This window comes from Macrobrachium nipponense, chromosome 30 (assembly GCF_015104395.2).
Source record: "Macrobrachium nipponense isolate FS-2020 chromosome 30, ASM1510439v2, whole genome shotgun sequence".
In the NCBI taxonomy this organism is placed as follows: domain Eukaryota; kingdom Metazoa; phylum Arthropoda; class Malacostraca; order Decapoda; family Palaemonidae; genus Macrobrachium; species Macrobrachium nipponense.
In genome coordinates, this window is record NC_087218.1 from 16,452,578 (window position 1) to 16,468,107 (window position 15,530).

General features: G+C 38.0%; 1 protein-coding gene across 1 annotated transcript; it reads right to left on the reverse strand.

Annotated features, from left to right (window-relative positions):
- Positions 1-1,605: 1,605 nt before the first annotated feature.
- LOC135201979 (serine-rich adhesin for platelets-like) lies at positions 1,606-15,313 on the reverse strand. Its single transcript, XM_064231255.1, has 9 exons — positions 15,213-15,313; positions 14,052-14,299; positions 13,564-13,689; positions 13,116-13,310; positions 12,356-12,580; positions 11,423-11,995; positions 10,689-10,970; positions 9,435-9,665; positions 1,606-6,543 (listed from the first exon to the last, which is right to left on the reverse strand). The coding sequence occupies exons 1-9, from the start codon at positions 15,311-15,313 to the stop codon at positions 6,083-6,085; spliced, it is 2,442 nt and encodes an 813-aa protein (XP_064087325.1). The 3' UTR covers positions 1,606-6,082.
- Positions 15,314-15,530: the final 217 nt, after the last annotated feature.

Sequence of the window (15,530 nt, forward strand, 5' to 3'; positions counted from 1 at the left end):
TGAAATGTTCTATTGACGAGACTATAAGAACGATTTAAATAGAAACTACAAACGATAAAAAAAATTACATAAATCGTTTTTTATCCTCGCAAACCCGTACGCGTGGACGCAGAACAAGCAGGCACACATTAACTAGAAATAACCCCCATGGGGTATGGTAATTGGTTGAAGAATGTGTAGCCTAGTGGGTTGGCTAGGCGGTTTGAGCCATTATTGGAAGGAATTGTTTTCGTGTCCTCTGTTTTATTTCATTGTCTTAAGTAGAATGAGGATATTTTAATTTCTTGCCTGTGTTCATAATAACGTCCATTTCATCATCAATTTACTCAGGGCTGCTGTATATACGCAATAATGCTCTTGCAAGCTTCGAAGTAAACAATGATTGCTTTGGCCAGAATAAAAAGGTTTATTGGTGGGAATACTGGCTGGTTTCCTGTACACGCTACGAGTACATTTTAACTTTGCATTGGCTTCAGATATTGAACTAGCTAATGGCTTTACGATACCAACATATTACGCATATAGTGGAATTTTCGGAGTTAATATCTGCCCTAGCAGGATGATTGGTTATTTGCACCGTTATCTATCTAAGCGTATATCATTTTTCATTTTTTGGAATCATTCTCTTGCAGACGGCTTGCAACAATGTCAAAACCAGTCTTTATTAAGTTACTTGGCTATCTCGCTTTTTCATTTTTTCCTTCGTGGCAAAAAACCTTTATTTATACATAGCATCACGTTTTATATACTTCGTGATTAAGTTATTCAGTATATATATATGATATATATATATATATATATATATATATATATATATATATATATATGTATATATATATATACGTATATATATGCAATATATATAGTATATATATATTCATATATAATGTATAAACGACTTTCGAATTAGGTTCCTTGCAGCAAAAACAAAAATTGCTGCAAGAAACCTGATTCCATATGGATCTTAAAACAAGGTATTAGCTTTTCATCTTTATTTAAAAACAGTATAAAATCTATTACAATTTTATATATGAAATTTTCTTTTTAATGGAGTTTCATTCCTTTAAAAAAATATATATATTCATTGACATTCCAACCACTACCGTTGTTCACAAGTAATTTCTACTATTTCATCCTTATATGTGACCTAATTATGCATAATACCGACCAATTCTGAAATCACATATGGCACAATATTCTGAGCCAAGTTGGAACTTTCCTCATTCATTATCATGTTCAATCAGACTTTTCCTAAATACTGCTGGGCAATAAATCCATTTGCTTTGGGGTTTCAGGGTCACTAATGAGCAGCAAAATCAAGGGGCAGGTTATGGCACTGTTGCATAATATTCTAGGGACTCAATGTGCATAAGCATAATCAGCGTCCAAGTTTTTTTTTCTCCAACTACGTTAGAAACTATGTTGGATAAACCACCAAGCAGTGGGCAACTGATAACTCAACAGGCAGGATTATGGGTTCCACTGAGCCATTCATCCCCAGCTTTGAGGGATGGCAGGCAGTTGGTTACTGATAGCGCAAACAGGCTAGAAAAACTAAAGGTTCCCACCTGAAACCATTCAGCCCCCAGTTCTGAGGGATGGCAGGCAGTTGGCTACTGATAGCTCAACAGGCAGAACTGTGGGTCCCACTGAACCATTCATCCCCAGTTCTGAGGGATGGCAAAGTTGTGTTCCACACGCAAAATCCATCAAGGCCTGAGCGGAGCTTTACCGATGGGAAAACGGAGACATATGCTACCAGTTAGTCACCACAATGCTTCCTCCCGTTTTGCCGTAGGTTTTGAATGTATTTATCCAGATAACATCGTCTTGCTCGAACTTTTGCTTGATAATGTGACTCACATGTATAACTTGCAAGTTTGATTATTTTTTTTTAAGGTTTCAATAAGCTGTGTAGTTCATGAGTATTTTAGCATGGCCAATTCGTCGTCGGTTAATTTGTCCTCGGACAATTCGTTGTTGGTCAATTCGTCATCAAGTCATTTCATCGTCAATCAAATCCTCCCTAAGACACGGAGGTACAGGAGAAAATACCCTAAATAAGCAATTTTCGATACAAGGTTTGGAACAAATTACTTTACAGATAAAATTGTCGTTGGACAGTTGTAGATAAAAAAAATTTTTAGGAGAAAATAACAGTAAATCAGGTAAGATTTATTCAGTACGTCTACTTTCCGACATGACTACCAGCAAGATCTTTTGAGAAAGGAAAAACAAAGTAGTCGATCAAGAAAATTATATGTACACAACCACTAAGCAAAATGCTGATGGATCTACGATATCCTGGAGGTGCAAAAACCGTGCGTGCAAGGCGAAACTTCTACACAGATGAAAACTATCACACGAAAATTGGGATCCATAATCACGCTTCAACTGCTGCAGAGGTAAATGCAAGGATCGCGGTTTCAAATATTTTGAATGATAAACTGTTGAAACTGGAGTGCATTCTCACACTTGAAATATGTACAATATTACCAATAAGTTTAGAAAGAACTGAAGAAGACTGAAATTTGTTACTGACATTAAGATAAGGATCGAACGTCATAATATGTTAAAATACTATGTTCCTTTACTTGGATACTTTACCATCACTCTCTGTATGTTCGGTCATTAAAGTTGATATGTTTTCTGATAGAAAAACTGATGAATAACCACAAGCATACGAATGAATATTATTTTCTAAAGATTAATGAAGGAGTACTCCAAAAGATACAGTAGCTGACCTTATCAACAGTGAGATGTACATGGTTGAAGGTCTTATAATAAAAGCAAATAACAGAAATTCAAAATGTGATCTATTAAAAGTAAGATGAATGGTAGCATTTGGAAGACTATCAGAATGAAGAATACCAAGTGACTATTAATTTGGATAATTGAAAAAAAATTTTCAAGACAAAAATCAAGTCATATCAACACGAGAGACAGGATGAAATAAAAAAAAAATTGGTATGGTTATGAAAAGCTAACTATTTTCATGCAAGATCTTACCAAGATGTAATAGGGGCAATTTTTGCATAGCCATTTTGGTAAAACTGCAGCATAAACCCTCATCCACTTGGTCGAGCTTGGCCCGATGAACTTTGCTCGATGTAGCGTTAGAGGCGGGAAAAGTCAGAACCTTGTCTGCTGTTTCTCTGCTTCTGACGTCCCATCGAGCAAGTAAAGTTCGTCAAGCAAAGTTCACTGATATAATGGCCTTAATCTTGGTTCCAATATAACATCTAATGAGAAAGCTTTCGACAACCTTATGTGAATCATTTATGTTAAGCTAAGGCCTGTAATGACAGAGATTATGAGTTGCAGTTGTGTTGGGACTGAGTCAGTCAGTAGAAACTTGAAACATAAAGATAAACTCAGCTCTGAGATGCCAGTCTTGTGTGCCAAGTTAAATACGAGGTCTAGTTGGTGAGTATTCAATTCAGCATCAAGAACAAAAGTGAGCTGACAGAAACAGCAAAACAAAGATAAACGTGGGTGAGTTCATGGAAACTGCATATTGGAGTTAAGCTCAATGGATTAGCAGATATTGCAACCAAGGGTTCAGTTTGAGGCTGACCTGGTAGAGATTTAATGTTGGAGTTAAGTTCGAGACTGATCTGGCAAAGATTTTAAGTTGGATCTATACTTAGGGCTGAGATAGCATAGATTACAAGCTGGATTTATATTCAAAACTGTTCTGTAAGGTGGAGTTAAGCTCTAGACTGAAGAGGCAAAGATTACAAGATGGGGTTAAGATCAAGGATAAATTGGCAAAGATTGCAATTTAAAATTATGTTGGAAGGTTGCTAGTTGGAGTTAAGCTAGAGGCTGCAAGCTGGAGTTAAGCTTGGGGGTGTACTGGCAAAAGCTGCCAGTTGGAGCTAAGTTCAACACTGAGTTGGCAGACATTACAAGTTAGAATTAAGCTTAACAGATAAGTTGTCAGTGATTACAAGTTGGAATTAAGTTCAAACCAAGTTGGCAGAGACTGAAATTTGCAGTTAAGTTAGAGGGCCACTTGGCAGACATTGCTAGTTGGAGTTAAGTTCAAGGCTGGACTTATGATTAAGGAGAAGCTGACAGGGACTGCTGAGTCACTAGATATTGCAGGTTGGAACTAAGCTTGAGGCTGAGTTGGCAGGGATGGCAGGTTGGAGTGAAACCCGAGGCTGAGCTGACAGATTTGGATTCAATGTTATCCTTAAAGCTGATGTGGCATTGACTACAAGTTGAAGGCACTCTGAGGCTGAGTTGGAAGAAATGGCAGATTGGAGAACAAACTTAGTCAGGTGCCTGTAGAGATTGAGAGTTGAAGTTAAGCTGTAGAACACCTTTGCAGGTCAAAGATAAGCTCATGGGTGAGTTCATAGAACCTGAATTGGAATTGAGCTTAATGCAACTGCCAAATATTGCAAGTATGGGTTACTTACAAGGCTGACCTCGTGGATGTTAAATGTTGGAGTTGGATTCGAGGCTGATTCGGAAAAGATTTCAGGTTGGATGTACACTCAAGTCTGAATTGGCAAAGATTACACGTTGGAATTAAGTTCAAGGCTGAGTTGTCTTAGATTACAAGCTGGATTTATACTGGAAGCTGAGCTGGCAGAGATTGAAAGTCAGAGTTAAGGTCTAGGCTGAAGAGGTAAAGATTGCAAGATGGAAATGAGTTCAAGGGTGAATTGGCAGTTTGTAATTTACCTAGTTATGTTTGGGGGTGGGTTTGCAAAGATTGTTAGTTGGACTGAAGCTCGAGGCTAATCTGGCAAAGATTGTTAGTCGGAGTTAGGTTCAAAGATGAACCGGCAGGGATTGTAAGCTGGAGTTAAGCTTGGAGGTGAGTTGGCAGAGACTGGCAGTTGGAGTTACGTTCAAGTCTGAGCTGACAGAGATTGCAAGTTGGAGTAAGCTCGAGGCTGAATTGGCAAATATTATTTGTTGGAGTTATGGCTGAATTGGCAGGGATTGCAAGTTGGAGTTAAACTTGGGGTGAGTTGGCAGGGATTGCTAGTTGGAATTAAGTTCAAGGCTGAGTTGGCAGAGATTGCAAGTTAGAGTTGAGCTCAAAGCTAAGTTGTCAGTGATTACAGGTTGGAGTTAAGTTCAAAGCTGAGTTGGCATAATTTGAAATATGGAGTTAAGTTCGAGGGTGAGTGGGCAGAGGTTGCAAGTTGGAGTTAAGTTCAAGACTACAAGTTCGATTTATACTCGAGGAGGAGCTGACACAAATTGCCAATTGAAGTTAAGCTCAAGGTTGAGCTGGCAACAATTGTAAACTGGGTTTATTATAATGGCTGAATCAGTAGAGATTGCAAGCTGGAGGTAAGCTTGAGGCTGAGTTGGCGCAGAATGCAAGCTGGAGTGAAACTCAAAGCTGAGTTGGCAGGTACTTGGATTCAATGTTGCGCTCAATGCTGATGTGGGAGAGATTGCAAGTTGAAGACACTCCTGAGGCTGAATTGGAAGAAATTGGAAATTGGGGGACAACCTGGGACATGAGCTGATCGAGATTACGAGTTGCAGTTAAGCTATAAAATAACTTGGCAGAAATTTGATTTTCAAGTTGTGGTATAAGCTGAACTGGAAGAGCTTGTATGTCGAAGTCAAGTTTTGGGCTGAGTAGGCAGAAGAGGTTCCAAGCTTATAATTAAGCTTTAGATATCTTAGATGTGTGTTTATTAGAGAATCAGCTACAACTCTTAGTTGGAAAAAAAGTTTTATAAAGAGCCATTTGATCTGGTCTTTTAGCAGTCTTTTTAAAAATTGTTGACACAAATGTTCAGAGAGAATTATGAGTAGTAAAAAAATCTCTTGTGCAAAAATATCAAGATTTTCTTGCCACAATATTCAATTTTTACATGATATTCCTGGGTTATGAGAACTGTTTAAATCAAATTTGATAAATTAATTTGTTTTCTAGCATACTTGAAAAATCATAAGAGTTATAAAATAATTATATCAGAGCTCATATACTGGTCAGTTCATGGCACACGTGATTTGACAAAAATAGTAAATTCTGCAAAATAAAATAAGAAAAATATTACCAACAATAACTTGTACTTTCTCTTTAGGCGATATTAGATGATCAAGTTGATTTTGACGTTTTCGTTGATGACAGACCTGTTGAATAGTCATTTGATGTGCTGGTAGACGGTGAAGTCGAATTTGAATAGTCATTTGATGTGCTGGTAGACGGTGAAGTCGAATTTGAATAGTTATTTGATGTGCTGGTGGACGGTGAAGTCGAATTTGAATAGTTATTTGATGTGCTGGTGGACGGTGAAGTCGAATTTGAATAGTTATTTGATGTGCTGGTGGACGGTGAAGTCGAATTTGAATAGTTATTTGATGTGCTGGTGGACGGTGAAGTCGAATTTGAATAGTTATTTGATGTGCTAGTGGACGGTGAAGTCGAATTTGAATAGTTATTTGATGTGCTGGTGGACGGTGAAGTCGAATTTGAAAACGATGTTGATGGACTCAATTCTTCTGAAACCTTTGGTGATGAGATCACTGATGACTGCTCAGTAGTGGAGGAATCTTGACCTGGAAGATTAAGCTTGCATTTATATTAAGCCTTCAGTAACTTAGAGTGCTTATTTAGAGCAGAAAATTAAATTCAAGTGATTTCTTGTTTTGTAAGTTATTTGAAGTTCTTAATGTTGCATAACTTTATGGTATGACCAACATGATTTCTGCTCCTGTGTGAAAACTATTGATGTCAAAACAGGGAGATCATATCAAGAAGAAAAATGCTACCAGGTGATTTGGCAATATTATTGTTATTACATAATATAATATGGCAAGTCTATCATAGCTCTCATGTCTGGTTTATAGACAGTTAGGTAAATGAAGGTTTAATAAATGGTCACGGAGGGCTTCTGAAGGAAACAATTGGCAAAGACTTCAAGTTCTTCTATTAATATGATGAAAGACCTCAGTATTATTGTGATTCATCTTCTGTGATAACAGTAATTTCTATCTACTAAAAATTCTCCACATAAGCTCTGGGCCACCTGAAGTGAGAGTGAAGCTTGTTTACAATTTCTTCCAGTGAATTAAAACAATGAGCATTGGAAAAGTCATCAATTCTGGGGGCTATTAAAAAAGTCAAAGTCAGTCCCGTAGCAAAATTACTGAGAAGAGTAGCTCACTTCTTTATCCTCCCCATAGGACATGCAGCTAAGTGCTGGCACCTTTCCACATCTGGGGAAAAATTAGTGTGGCAAAAGTGGCAATAAACCCCAGACCTTATGAAAGGAACTAGACACACTATTCAACGTCCTGTGGTTTAGTACTGTGCACATATCATAACTTATTTGTTGGTGTGGGACTGACTTGGACTCTTGGACAGCATGGCTCAGTGGCAAAGTACTGATTTGATATTTGTGAAGTCCAATGAATTTACTTACACTATTAATACTTATACTATAAAAAAATTTTATGATTTTGAAAATCATTGTTCAAAATGGTAATTTTGGCCAAGATTTAGCATTCGCCATCTTCATTTCTTCACACAACTTGCAGAGATCTAGTCAAAGAAATTTCTAAATGGATTTCTACAATGTGTAACTTAACCAAGATAAAAAAACACTAAAACAGGATAAAATAACAAATGTGACAGAATATCAGATAAGGTGAATGGAAAGATACTGAGATGGTATGAGGAGAGATGAAAGGGTGTGTCAAAAGAAGAGTGATGAGAATAAAGGAGCTAGGAAGAAATGGAAAAGAAGGAAAGACCGAAGTGGAGGTGAATGGGCTGCCCAAGGGATGATGGTAAGGGTGGACAGAAGCTTTGGGATGACTGTGAGGGTGGATGGACTGCCTTTATGATGATTGTGGGGATGGATGGACTGTCTGGGGATGATTGTGGCGGTGGATGGACTGCCTGAGGGATGATCATGGAGGTGGTTGGACTACCTTGCAGGTGATTTTGGAGGTGGATAGACTGTCTCAGAGATGATTTTGGAGCTGTTTCAGGGATGATTTTTGGATGGACTGCCTCAGAGATGTTGAGGTGAATGGACTGCCTTAAGGATGATCGTGGAGGTGGATGGAATGCCCGATGAATTATCACAGAGGTGGAAGGACTGCCTCTGGGATGATTGTGGTGGTGGATAGATTTTATCAGGGATGACTAGGAAGTGGGATGAGCTGAATAGGAGTGGAGCTGCAAGACCTAGCGAGAGGAAGGAGTTCGTCAGATTCAATGACCCCAAGCGGAATTAGAAACAAGACCTTTAAACATGTACATATATCCACTGGAATCAGTTACCACCCTAAACTAGTGTCTAGTATGAATAAAGTAGACTGAATTTAATTGTATTACTTGTAACTCCTGAAGCATTTCTGGATGAAGAATCTGTTCCATTATTCAATGATGGTGTGGCAGTCAAGTCGTTTCTTAAGGATAAGTTAGTTCCAACATCAGTCGATAGAAGTGTAGTTGAATCGTTCATAAAGAACGAAGAAGTTGTGCCAACATCCGTCAATAGAAGGGTTGTTGAATTATTCTTGATGAAGTGGTTGTGCTAGCAACTGTCAATGGAAGGGTGGTTGAATCCTTCTTAGAGAACGATGAAGCTGTGGTAACATCTGTCAGTGAAAGGGTTGTTGAATCATTTTTAAGGAGTGACGAGTTTGTTCCAGCACCTGTTAAAGGAAGGTTGGTTGAATCATTCTTGAAGGTTGAATCATTCTTGAATGTAGCGGTTGTGCTAACAACTGTCAGTGGAAGGGTTGTTGAATCATTCTTGAATGAAGTGGTTGTGCTAACAACTGTCAGTGGAAGGGTGGTTGAATCCTTCCTAGAGAACGATGAAGCTGTGGTAACATCTGTCAGTGAAAGGGTTGTTGAATCATTTTTAAGGAGTGACGAGTTTGTTCCAGCACTTGTTAATGGAAGGTGGTTGAATCATTCTTGAAGGTTGAATCATTCTTGAATATAGCGGTTGTGCTAACAACTGTTAGTGGAAGGGTTGTTGAATCATTACTGAATAAAGTGGTTGAGCTAACAACTGTCAGTGGCAGGGTGGTTGAATCCTTCTTAGAGAATGATGAAGCTGTGGCAACATCTGTCAGTGAAAGAGTTGTTGAATCATTCTTAAAGAGTGACGAGTTTGTTCCCGCACCTGTTAATGGAAGGGTGGTTGAATCATTCTTGAATGTAGTGGTTGTGCTAACAACTGTCAGTGGAAGGGTTGTTGAATCATTTTTGACTGTAGTGGTTGTGCTAACAACTGTCAGTAGAAGGATTGTTGAATCATTCTTGAATGAAGCGGTTGTGCTAACAACTGTCAGTGGAAAGGTGGTTGAATCCTTCTTGGAGGACGAAGAAGCTGTGGCAACATCTGTCAGTGAAAGGATTGTTGAATTATTTCTAATGAATGAAGAGGTTGTGCTAACATCTTCTGATGAGGGATTGGTTGCATTACCTTTTAAAAACTGACTTGACAAACTGGTTTCTGACGGAGATGATTTCACTGTAGAGGAAGATTCACTTGAATTTGTTGTGTAAACCAATTCTGCAGAGGAAAATGGAACGATGGTTGAACTGCTTGTACTTGATTGTGTTGAATTTGTAGTGAAGGCTGACAGAATGGGAGATGTAGTAGATCCCTCAATAAAAATGGTTGACATCAACTGGGTAGTTGAGGAATTTATATCTGCAATGAGAGAAAGTAGAGGTTAATAAAGGAAAACCTTTTTGTATAAAAATTAGAACTCTTGAAAATAAACAGGCACCTAGAAAACAGTTTATAGAATCTGGGTAAATTTTTCACAAGAATAAAAATAGGAATAGATATGAAATGAATCAAATTTGCTAACTAAATAATGTAAGTCCTGAAAACTTCCTAGAGTTACCACTGACCATTTTATCACTATCTTCTGAAATCAATAAGGTTTTACTACTTTGTTCCAGCTTGTAAGCAAATATTAAAATGTCAATTGTTGGAGAAATTCTGCTTATTATTATTAGTATATAAATCCTGTGGTATGTGTATTACTTGCCATCTCTGAGACAATACTGGTTGAAGGTGTAAACAACACATTAGTTGACGAGAATGGTTGTGGTGTCTTGCAAGGAACCAGTTGATCAACTGGCCTCTGAGTAATATAGACGATACTTCGACATAGTTAAACAAGCGTGTGACTTTGAGAGAAGAAAGGCTGATGTAAGTATTCCTGAAAGAGAGTTTGTTGTTGTCCTCTGTCAATCCTGTCAGAATCTGAGTTGTGTCAAGGAATTAGTTTGTTATTATTTAGTGATTAGCAGTTATCAGTTTAATTTTTTCTAAATAGAGAACCAATTTTGCATATACACTAAAGAAGACCTATTACTGTGTTGCCCAGAAATTTTGCTAGGTTGTACACAAGATAATCTTTGGATAATGTTCAAGGCTAAAATTCTGAATAGAACATTTTTTTTTCAAATTGAAGAGTCTAGTGTAAAACTCCGGTCTACAATTCATAAAGCAATCATCATTATGAATCAAATTACTGGCCATCATCTATTCTACAAAAGCCATCTGTATAGAAAATATTTGTGACCAAACCTGTGTAAGGCCACTGGTGTTATAAATCTAGAACATATACAGCAATGAACTTTAATTTCCGTTCAAAAAGATACACTTTGCTAAAATATTACTGTGTACATATTTAATATATTATATTGTAATCTATATTACTTGTCACCACTGAAGAACTATTTGACGAAGTGATGCTCGGGACTCCTGTCGACGGAGTCATCGATGAGTTGTTTCTTGGAAGGTTGACTGCTGAACTAGTTTTTAACTGATAAGTACTTGTTGGCGAAGAAGATGATGTGGAATATTGTGTGAAGGTCACTTTCGGTGTTGATGAAACAAGGGCTGAACTGGATACATCATCAGCAGCTGTTGCATTCACGATGGATGTTCCACCAATTACTGAAGATGCTGATGTGGCAGCAGCAGCTGTCGATTCTAGGGCTGGAAAGAATATACAACCAATCTCAACAGTGGGTAAGGATGTACTGTTTAAGTTATGGGAAATAATTACATCCTTAGTAATATTTGGCTGTGCACTGTTTAAATTATGGGAAATAATTACATCCTTAGTAATATTTGTTAAAAAAAATCATTATCATAAAGAGAAATTTATAACATTCACTTTATAAAGGAATACAAAACAAAATGAATTGTGATCTCTGTATGAAAGATTTACATAAATCCCCATTTTGTGAAAATCAGGAGATATTATCAATCAGTTTATAAAACTTTCTGCTTCAAAAGAGGTCTCTGAATTGAAATCTGCACAATATATTTAATTATAACTTTTAAAAATAGTTATATTCTTCAGTTACATGGCAACAGAAAATAGTGTTATAAACTAAGGTAATTCAGTATTAGCATTTGAAAAATAATGTTGCTCTTTGTATTACTTGCCACTACTGAGGTATTGGTAGGCGAAGATGATTTTGAAATATTTGTCACGGGAGGAAGAGTCGAGTAAGTCCGTAAGTACTCAGTCAGAGTACTACTTTTTGAAGAAGTCCTTGACATATCTGTTGCATCAGGAGTTGAGTCACTCCACAAAGTAGTTGTTGAACTGCTCTTTGAAGATGTCGTCGACACATTTGTTGCATCAGGAGTAGAGATACTCCACACATCAGTTACTGAACTACTTATTGAAGATGTCCTTGACATATTTGTTGCATCAGTAGTGGAGTTACTCCACAAAGCAGTTATTAAGCTACTTTTGGAAGATGTCCTTGATATATTTATTGCTTCAGGACTAGATTCACTCGGTTTCAAAGATGTCTGTGAGACACCAATTGCTGAAAGAATTCGTGAACTAGTACTGGATAGATAAGATGAAATATTCACTGCCGAAGAGGAATTTGCACTTGAATTTGTATTGAACAGTGATGCTGTTGATGGTGCAGAAATATTGATTGGATTGGATGTATGTAAAGTTGATGTTGATTCTGCAGTTGTTGCAGAGGTCTTCTGCTCTGGAATGATGGATGTTACAAATTAGGGCAAGGAAACAGCTGAACATATCAAAAGAATAATACTGACACTGAGCACTGGGAACATGCCTTATATAGTACTCAGTTTCTTTCATATGGAATTCTATTCTTTATATACTATTTCTTTTGGACATTTCAGTGTGTTACAAAAACAAAATGAGCAGCTGTTATTTCCACAGTAGTTATTAAAACCCTTAACCCTGTACAAAAGATAATTGCCGAGCTTAAAACGTAAGAATTATCATAATTGTACACGGTCAATTATATTTATTGAAGGAAATACTTTGCTTATTTGGATTAGAATATCACATCTCACAATTTTCTGGTCACCAGCTTCCTCACCTGAAAAAGCTGATGGCGCATTGGTTAAGGGGAACGTTGTTGAGCTAATCACGAGATTAGTTGTGGTACTAATAGTGGAGTAGTTATCCAATGCATTCTGTGCCCTTGTGGATGTTGTTTTATCAACAGTGACGGATGACGTAGGAGTGGATGGAGCATTGGATTGTAGGATCTGCCTTGGAGTGGATGTCTCCGATACTCGGGATGTACTGGGAGTAGCTGAAACTGAATTTAAGTAAAAAAACAAAATTAAAGTTGAGTTAGAAGATACTGTCGGAGAGGACTGAGACTGGAACAAGTCAAAGTTCAGTATATTTTACAGAGCATTCTTTTACAGCAAAAGAACTTGCAAACGATATACATAATATTACTTTATCATAATAACAGGAGTACTAGAGATGAAATTTATGTAAATTATATGTTAAAATGCCACAAAAATATATATGTACATAGAACGAATGTTAATGGTATTAACTGAATACTTCAACAACATGAACCAGAAATCAAATAAAACAAGATGAGTTAATTTCTGCTTGATCCAATATCTGCTCTCGATAAGGATATAGTATATGATAAAGTTACATTAACTCTAGGTGGATTAACAGTGTATTCAGATAATTATGTAAATAAATATATATACGTAGGAATATACGGGCAGATAGCGAAACCTGAAACTGAATAGTCCGTTCAGCTGAAATTATTCTGGTATAATGTCTTATAAAATCTGAAGTAATTCGGGCTTCAGCGTCCTGATACAAACCTAGTCGGGAAGTTTCCTGTCCATTTGCCATTGAAGCACTTGTGATAAGAGGAAATGATACGCTATTTGTTGCAGCGGATACAGCTGAATCAACAGCAAGATGTGCTGTAGTTGTCCTAAGAACTGGAGATTTTGTGAGTTTTGCTTCTGTTGTTGGTTGCAGTAATTGAAGAGTGGGTGAGGGTATTGCAGCAGCTGTAATAAAATAATGCAGTCAGTAAGATTCTTAGCTTAAATCAAGAGTACAAGCAGCGTCAAGCGTAAGTTTAAGGATATTTACAGGGTACTGACTTTGGCTGGAAGACACTTATAGCAAAGCAGTTTGACCATGAGCAGAACAAATTAAAGCTAATGATGAAACGAGGTATTTATACACTAAGGTCTATCAGTCGTAAAGCAATGCGAAACTTTCCAGACAAGATCTAACTTTTTTTTATCTGATACTTACGAAAGCAACAATAGCAAGCGGCGCCTGCGCATAACGGGGAGCTTTTTCTACCGTTGCATGGGGTCCCATTTCGTTGGCACTGGCCATCTCGAGTTGTGCATCTTGATGAAGCAGAACAGAGCACATCTGAACAGAAAAATGGGTAGAGGAGAAAAGTAGGTTTACACAGAGAAGGTTCATCTATATGCACAGATAGACATATTCTATAAAAATAGCAGGGAGCCTGTACAGGAAAAGCCTGCCTACATATGCAATTCTGTTTCCGGTTCAACAATGCTGGAAAAGCACTGCTCTTGAAAAAGAAACTCAAGGTGAAAAACGGAGAAAACATAGGATTTCTGAGTGATATCTCTGATATCACTGGAATAATTCATCCTTCCATTTAATTGGCTTATAATAGAACACATATGAGAAATTCAATCATTCGAGCAGGATATTAACGTAAAAAAATTTAATCTCTAATTAGGGTTTAAAACGGTGTAACTTACTTGGTTCAGGTGAAGTTGTTCCTGGATTAGGAGGCTTTGGCACAGGTTTAACCACTGGAGGCGTCCCTGGCACTGGTTGAGGTCCTGGTACTGGTTGGGGGCCTGGCACTGGTTGAGGGCCTGGCACTGGTTGAGGGCCTGTTACTGGTTGAGGTCGTGGTACTGGTTGAGGGCCTGGTATTGGTTGAGGCCTGGTACTGGCTGAGGTCCTGATACTCCAGATGCTGAAGATATTAGTTCCACAACGACTGTTGTTGGAGTCGAGTTAAATCCATCAACTGGAGATTCCGTTGTTGGTGCTGAAAGGTAAGTAAAGAAAGTAGGTCTAAGTCAGAGGGTGAACGAAGGTTATAAATGGTATAAGAATATACAGATAAAGTAGATAGGCGTTAAGATGAAAAATGCATAACTTTGTTTTTACTGCGCTTGTACATCATCCTTGTGGTTTTAGACCCACTTCTCCCTTTTGTCGTCTGAATCGACAAATTTCGTATTGAATTTTCACAGTTATATCGCACTTACGGATGCAACAGCCACAGTAGTTTCCTTCGCACAGGTGGTTGAACCTGGTCCCGGAACAAAGAGCGTTTTTAGGCTGACAAAACCCTCCTACCAAGTCGCACTGCTGTGGTCCCAGCGCCTTGCAATCTTGGGCTGATGAAGAGGGAAGAAGAATGTTGACGTCTTTCTTAGCGGGTAGTCGTTTTTATTTTTAATAATAGTAAGAGATGACGATTTCACTTGTTTATAAAGAGATCCACATTTGTTTTTAGTTCGATGTAAATGAAGCATCCTGAGATGCTAACGAATCTAAAAGTTTACTCTAATGGACATATGGAAGTAATCTATGTGAAATTTAAATGCCGTTTTCAGAAAAGAGATTTAGGAGAGAGAGAGAGAGAGAGAGAGAGAGAGAGAGAGACCGATAGAGACCAGGAGAGAGGAGAGAGAGGGGAGAGAGAGAGAGAGAGGCAAAGTCTTCTAGGTAGCCACAAACCTGATAACGTAACTTCGAGTCTTATACTACTAAAATTCACAAAATATAATAAAAATGGAGTTATAGTTGCAAAAGGTTTGGATATACAATAAAAATCCCATTCACTTAGAAAGCAAAATCTCAAGCCACAATGAAAAAGGCAAAATGTTCTTGATAATACTCACGAACGCAACAAAAGCAATCGGGTCCTTTGCACTGTTTCCAGATGACCAGCCCTTGGCACTTGGTCCCTCTGCTCTGGCAGGAGCCTCCCTTCTTCCAGCATCCGTAACTGGTCTCCCGGCAGTTATAGGCTGCACGAGTATAATGGGAAGAAAGGACGACAATCAGAGAGAGTAGAGGACGGATGACGGAATTGATATGATTACACTTATGTACGATTTTATTTGGCAAGGGGAGTTGGGGGTGATGGTAGTCGGGTTGCGGTGGGGTCTCTCTCTCTCTCTCTCTCTCTCTCTCTCTCTCTCACTCTCTCTCTCCTC